The 7,908-nt window shown below is 35.5% G+C and overlaps 1 protein-coding gene across 1 annotated transcript; it reads right to left on the reverse strand.

Moving 5' to 3' along the window:
- Positions 1 to 1,155: 1,155 nt before the first annotated feature.
- LOC107024408 (phospholipid:diacylglycerol acyltransferase 1-like) lies at positions 1,156 to 7,908 on the reverse strand. The gene is made up of 7 exons (XM_015225389.2): positions 7,133 to 7,908; positions 6,366 to 6,588; positions 5,901 to 6,184; positions 4,264 to 4,588; positions 2,444 to 2,703; positions 1,583 to 2,076; positions 1,156 to 1,504 (listed from the first exon to the last, which is right to left on the reverse strand). The coding sequence occupies exons 1-6, from the start codon at positions 7,543 to 7,545 to the stop codon at positions 1,593 to 1,595; spliced, it is 1,989 nt and encodes a 662-aa protein (XP_015080875.1). The 5' UTR covers positions 7,546 to 7,908; the 3' UTR covers positions 1,156 to 1,504; positions 1,583 to 1,592.

Consider the following 7,908-nt stretch of genomic DNA (forward strand, 5'->3'; position numbering starts at 1 on the left):
ATGGTAGTATATTTTTTTTTCATTAGTATTTTGTTTACTTACTAAAAGTAGATGTTCATTTTTACTATTTCAAAGAATGATATACTTAAATAATCATTTTATTCATCGCTTTCAAATTTGTGTACGTAAACCAAGAAAGTTTTCATATACTTAGAATTTGTTTGGTACAACGAACAAAGAATAATTAATTTTAATTTTAAAATAAACTTTCTTATATCTACTTAAAATAAAATCACGAAATAACTTGTTTCTTACGCAAGTAATATCAGATAATGGTGTGTGAAAAAACATTGCACTAAAGTTAACACTTTCTTAATTCAAATGAATATCTATTATTATCACTGCATCAATTTTTGTCAAAAATATTCAACTTTCTATATATATATTTTAAAACGTAGAATTTGACATATATATATATATATATATATATAAATTTTCAACTAAGTGTATTGAAGTGGCTATAGCTCCGCCCTTAGCCAGTAAAATAAGAGTAGTACTATTATATCACTTTTTGCTAAAAAAATCTGGAATGTTGTAAAAAGCAAACAACTCATGTTTTCTTTTAAAAGGCCACCACTTCTTTTTCCAAAGAATTCCACATCATTACAACCAAAAAAAAAATCACCTTTATAATTTGAAATTGAAGATAAAGACTTCAACGGTCGGTGATCAGATTTACAATTTAATTTCATGTATATTTAATAGATATTCTAATATTTATATATAAAGTTCGGACTAATATTATAAGATTCTACTCGTATATTTAAAAATTCATTTTCCCCTTCCTATTCCAATTCAGGCAGTATAATTTTAATGCCAACACATAGTATCCGATACCTGTATTTTCAAAATTTAATTAATTAAGATTCATATCGATTTCATTTTAAATTTGTCAATTGTTTGGGTCCAAGAACCTAGAGCTCAACCATAATGAATAATTACACAAGCAATAACCATTTTAGGCGCAACAGACAAATAAGAACAATCTAAATTCCCATTTTGTCACATTTTTTTGCCCTTCTAAATCAATTAGTAAAAGAATTGGTTGAGTTAGGCATTTAACGAGTGATTTGAACATAATGAGCTAGCGTTTGTCTAAAATTGTTCTAAATATTTTTGAAGATGGAATTTTTCAAACGAACAAAACAAAACCTATGAGTAAATATTTACTTATTCATTTCAAATAACCCACGATAGAAATACACTTGTCCCTCCTTGTGTGCTGTGTAATAAGGAAAATAATTGAACATATAAATGCAGTAATTGACTGCTCCAATATTAGGTCTACAGACTACACTATGCTATCAAGGATCATATAATTACAGGCAAAAAATCAATGTTATGTCCAAAATTTACCTAAACATCCATGCTTCCTGCAACATTTGCAGCTTCAGGTTTCCCAGAGTATTATTGTTTCAAGTACACAACAGATGTTTCAGCCAGGAGACGACGTATAGTAGAGCACCACCAGTTCCTCAAACCAATTGATTGCACCCATGAAATTCTGCATATACAAAAGCAGCTATCTAAGAAACATATAGCACCAATCTAAAGCTTGTAAAAGAAATGGCGTAAATCTCACCATTTGAAATCTAAAGCTTCAGTTTAATCCTTTCAGACCACTTGAAAATACCCGAGTATACTTGATCTCCTCTCAGGTCTTCTCCAGTAGCCCCAGCAGCTACTCTAATGATATCTTCAATAAGTGCAAAATTTCCCATTATATCAACGTGTGCACCACTTTGCGTTCCCCTTCCCTCTAAAAGATTAGCTGGAGGGGCGTGATTGTACTCTCTTATAAATGTATGGATGCCTGATGGATTAAATCGGGTCTTTCCTCTCCACCCTTTCACACACATGTAACCTGCACTTAGAATAGGTACAGTCTCATCTCCATCTATATGAAAGACACCGCCTTTCAAGCAAGGACTTTCACTTCCACCCTCAGCCGAAGTATCTATCTGGAAAGGAATATAGCAATCTCCACCAGGACTTAGTTTGTATACATAGGCTCTTTCAGTTGGGATTCCAACTCCATACATTGAGAAGATCTCCATCCCTGGTGCATTGGGCAATCTGTAAATGGAACATCACAGTGAAAACTAGCTATAAATATGCCAAAATAGATTGCTGTAACACATAATGAACCCAGTCGAGGAGGATCATATTTTGCAGTTTCTTCTATGAACAATTTCATACAAAGGAAGAAGTAAACAGTAACTGCCAAACTGGAACTTCGGGATTGAAACTTATAGAGAATGTTAACAAGATGGACCAATACTTTCAAGAAAAAAATATGTTTGCACTCCCTAGAACCCTGAAATTTCACCTTTAATTTCCATGTTGTACAACAAAAGATTGATGAATTGAAGAGGTCTGAGAGGAGCTGCCCTAAGAGCATGACATAGATCAAGAATACTTTTATGGAACTATAGAAGCTTACTTTGTTTCCAGGGGATTTGACCAATATTTGTAGTGTTCGTATTTTTTGTCATCCAGATCATCAGCAATTCCATATGAAAAATGAGCACTACCACGCTTCATCAACTTTGGTGCAACAAAATGAAGAAGATCCAAAACAGATCCAGCTGTGTAAACTTTGTAATCTGCAACAGCTTTGACACCTCCAATACCCATATCATGGTACTCAGTCCACACATCACGGCAAGTGGAATTGGCATGACTTTTACCTTTAAGAGCATCCTGGAGAGGACCGAACAATGGAGGGGGCAAGTTAGAACTAAAACCAGAAAGTAAAAATGCAACATCTGGAGTTGTTTCAGATAACCTATCCATGTGGAAGTTTAAGCAAACAGTTGTAGACACAAACAAACTAGTATAAGTCATTAAGCGTATATTGAAACATGAGAAACTGATTTGGAGATAGTAGAGTACCTCAAAACGGGATGGACTATTGGAATAATGTTTCTTTTAATGTTTAGTATTGGAATAACTGTTAATTCATGGTAATTTGCAATACCATGTGCAATTCTAGCCTCTTCAGGTTCAGGATGCATTATGTATTAAAACCACTTTAACCTGCAACAGGATTTGCCAAATAATTTCTGCATTTTTCCTTTATTTGGACACAGTGACAGTAGAGAGTTTTTCCTTGTGAAAGATAGCAGTGCACTTAACATGTAAGTTACTCTAATGACTGGTTTAATTGCTTATGTTTTCTGAAAGCTGATCAAATCAACAATTTCACTCTGAAAGACAAATGACTATCCTGATCTCCGTATAGCAGCACCAAGCACAACAATATGTCATCCACCACTGAGAGACTACTAGGAAATGTCCTACTAACAAAAAGAAAAAATGCACTACCCCAAAATGTCTTATCTGATAACTCATAGACTTGAGAAATGAACTCCACTAGTCAATGGATCTCAAATTACAAAAATATGGCATCAATTTGATAACTAACCATTGGTAGTACTTTAAAATCTGCTTTTACACATTGTAAAGAGCTATTGACTTCTTTGTCTGATTTTTCCCTTTGGATTGGAAGTCGTACGACCTTATCAAAGGATTGAAAAATGATACATGCAATCATTTAGAAGACTGATGCAAGAATACCCGAGGCATTCATTAGCCCATAGTAATAGCTGTTCTATTGCTGCTTTGGCTACTTGATCATTAATTAGGGGAGATTTTGAGCTTTAGTGGATATTGGACACGTCAAAGAAGAAAAAGACTCTGAATAGGCAATAGTAAAAAAAGTTCACGTGTTTATTTCTTAGAAACGTGCAGAGATGCAGAACTCACCAGTCTGCAGGAGAGAATTCATATAAAACAATGGAACTCAATACAGAAATTCCACATTAACTTGAAAGAACTCAGAGATACTTGAGAGTTTTACTTAGGATTAGAGGAATTCCAACTTCTTTTTTCTTTTTTTGGAGGGGGGATAAGGTATTACATCCAACTTCAAACTTGTATGAAAGAGAAAATGTTCTCTTCTTATTCCAGTTGTGTCTCATTTCACCAGGCCTTTCCCATCCTCTACATTAGAAAGTAGAGCAAAGGATGCATATTCATTAGGGAAGCTGATGCAAAAAAGATTATTTGTATATTTAACACATTTGTGACAGCCTGTTCGTACCTTTTTTTTTGGGTCGGCATGTGAGGATTTAGGTCTAAGCATCTTTCCACACTTTTGTTAATGGGTCATATTGTAATTTAGGAACATGAAGGTTCAAGTAAGTTTTTACCCTAGAGATAGTAGTTAGTTAAAATCCAAAATTAAATTAAGAACATTACTCTGAAGTCAATCCTCTCAATCTCTGATGAGTGCAAATTAGCTACATGCTTCCCAAATGATATTAATCTTCCATACTTCACACGAGTAGCATTAGCCGACTTTCTGGTCCTGTCACTCTCTGATGTCTGGGTGCTATTATTCTTTGGCTTCTTTTCATTACATTCATGGCCTTCTTCAGGGGACCAATCCAGTCCACCCCAGATTGTGTCCCCACCTTTAGGTATCATTGACATTGTTGAATCCCATGTACGAGTCATTCGCATTACATGCTGTAAAGTTTGAAAGTTGAACATTTCATTTTCTAAGAAACTTGGGGCCATAGACCTGCAGAAGGAGCAATTTCTACTTTAGCTCAACAATGCCTCTCGCAGATAAACGAAAGGCTGGAAACTCCAGGTTAGTCAATGGTGGTAACACATCTCTTGCACACAGCAAAAAAAACATACTTGTGCACGCAATCACTGTCTTGCATGTGCATTATACATTCCCCTTGAGAAAAAGATGCAAACACACTCACTAGAACAGATAAGATGATCAAAAGAACATAGCTTCAGAATAGTATCATAGAGGAAATTAATTAGATTTGTTAAGGCTACAAAAGGTTTAACATAACACTACGGGCAAGAATGTGGTACATCTTACTCTAGTCGAGCGAAGTCGGGATATACAACCTCACATGTGGTTACCAACAAGAAGGAGAAAGAGGAGAGGAATGCTAAAAACATTATCTAAAACATATGTTTAGTAGCTCTTGTACTTATTGGAGCACAAATTTTATTTTCCATATCATTTCTATTCTATCCCTCTCACCCTCCCCATTTATATAGAGGAAAGAAATAGAAAAAGCAACGAATTTCTTCATTAAAATATACGCGGCAGTAAAACATTGTGAAGACCAATAACACCCTCTTCTACAACTATGACAAAAGATGACCACAACAGTGATTAATTCAGACGAAGAAGAATCAAGAAAGAAGCTAGTAAGTAGCATGAGGAAGAACCTAACAAGAGAAACTGAGAAGTTGAAGTGGATTTTTACAATATTCCTTGTTAGACCCTTTATAGACATATGAAGTATGGCCATGTTTTACTGTGAAATGTAGTTGGGAGGTCTGCACAGAAATGCTCCCTTGAATTACATCATGTGAGTTCTATTCATTGGTATAGTTTACCTGATTGCAGGTAGAAAATCATAGCCAACAGGTAAAGGTTAAGATCCTTTCTGAACCCTAAAGTATAACGATAAGCTATTTTTTCTAAAAATGAGAAGGAGAAGCCAAAACTATTAGGACCTTGGTGTTGGGAACTTGATCATAGTATAAGAATTGTATGTTATGGACAATTTTTCTTACAGTGAACGTCAAGAACCACTTAGAAAGGTGGAGCCAGGATTACAACTTTATGAGTTTTGGATTTTAGTACGATGAAGTGCTAATAACGGGGTTCTATATTTACTATTTGTACACATTAAATGTATTTATTAACGCAAACACACTGGTTGAGCAAAAGCTACTGGGTTCGGCGGAACTTGTGTCCAAGTTTTTATCTCAACAATTAGACATTTCAAAAGAAGAGAGTGCAACATAATTACTGTTATTTTAATAGAAAGCAAACTATTCATTGAAGAGAGAGAAACCTGGCAGCAGCAATATCCTTGGCTTCAGCTGAGAATAAACCTGAGACTGCTTTCGGGACACCCAAAAAGGGTCCTCCAATGTTCATTACTGCTTTTAAATGTTTAGCACACCAATCTGATCCACCTCCTCCACCCATTGGAGCTGGCGCCTCTACCCATTTCATGAAATGCAAGAAGTATAGAACACCCATTGAGTGCGGAATTATAACCACCTTTTTCCCACCACTTGAAGCCACCATGAGTTCTATGTTACTTTTAATTCTGCTTAGGGTTTGATCTCGCACCTACAGATTTTGATAGAAAAAATGATGGGTTATCATCTTGCAAAGGTAGTGTCTAGACGTGCAGATACACATATTCTGTAACTCGGGGTCAAATACTGTAAGGAAACATAGACTAGTAAATAATAAAGCATCAGAATAACAGCGAAAACTGCACATATGCTTCTTTCAGAGTTCACAGTACCTCAGTGTTCTGAAATGAGATCCTCCAATCATAGGCAGCCATATACATGTTTTTCTCCTCATATCCAATGCGAGCCAAATTGGCAATTAAAACAGCCCAAACAAAATAACCTGGAGCAAAGTAATCAGCTGCTACAAGCCCAGAGACAGGTCTAATCCTTATACCAGAAGGATCCAATCCAGTTTCATTATCAAGTGACATATGTTCCACCCAGCAAAGAGGTCTGCATTTTATTTCGACAAAGAGAAGGCGCTTCATAAGTAGAAGTGTAGAAGCGGAAGATTCAGACACAAGTCAATTGGTCTTTTTCCAATATTTGTTACAAATTTCAAGAGGAAATATATAAAAAAGGAAGCATAAGTCACTCCCCTACCACCAACACTTACTTTAGCTGCCACATTAGCCTACTCTACTTAATGGCAATAGTTTGAAAATTTTTCAAAAACAAATTAGAAAAAACCTACTTGCCTAACTCAAAATCCGAATTCGCAGAATAAATGCCATAAATCCCACCAGCCCAAGATCCACTGATCATTTTAGTGAAAACCAACAAAAAGAAAAGCCAACTATAGTCACAAGGAATTGTGGAAAAAAGTAGTAAAGGTTGAATCTTTTCAGCTTTCGATTCATTTTCCATCAATAACTAAGAACACCTTACTCACGTAAGTACCCTTAAGTCAATAAATCCATTGATAAAATGTAATCAACCTCCAGAACATTCTAAAAAGTACAAATTTGATGGACTAGAAGAAGACTAACTAACTAACCTTTTGTACAATTCACCAAAAGTACCACCCCATAGTCTCTTCCTAAACAAACCTTCAGCACATTGATGTCCTTCCCACAACTCAAGTCCACCAGTGACAATACCAGGTACAAATACCACTGGATGCTTAGCTCTTAGCCCTTCCTTAGCCAATTTGACTCCTGGTGGATCCGGCAAGGGCCCCGTTATCGCCTCCGTCACATACTGTGGAAAAGATGCCGGCATTGCGTTGTAAAGAAACAACAATAACCACCATATACAACATATACAACCAACAAACCAACAACAACCATCCACGCAACTCCATCTCCCCCTCCCCTTTAACTTCCTCAAACTCTTCTTCTCCTTAAATTCTTCATACTCCGGCTCTGTTTTCTTGTTTTCTGTGCCTTTCCTACGCCTTAGTATTGACATGTATGTATGTATGTATTTACAGAACTTATTGAGTGACTGAAAATCAGCTTATTTATTCACTCTTAAACTAATCAAATCTCAAGAATCAAACCCTAGCTCTGTAAATACATATACAAATACACTTGTATATGTTTATAATATTGTCAGAGCAAGCAAATACTATATATTATTATTTAGAAGAAGAAAAAAACAGAGTTTTCTATAAATAGAACAACAAAAATATACCAAATTTAAGTTAGTTTAAGTTTCAATAAACAACCCATTTTCTTGAAATTAGTGTTTTGTATGAACAATTACAGAGGGGTTTGTGGGGGTGGGGTGATCGGAGCAGGGGAGGAATATAAGCGGAGAAAACTATAGAAG

Source organism: Solanum pennellii, chromosome 7 (genome assembly GCF_001406875.1).
Source record: "Solanum pennellii chromosome 7, SPENNV200".
Lineage (NCBI taxonomy): Eukaryota > Viridiplantae > Streptophyta > Magnoliopsida > Solanales > Solanaceae > Solanum > Solanum pennellii.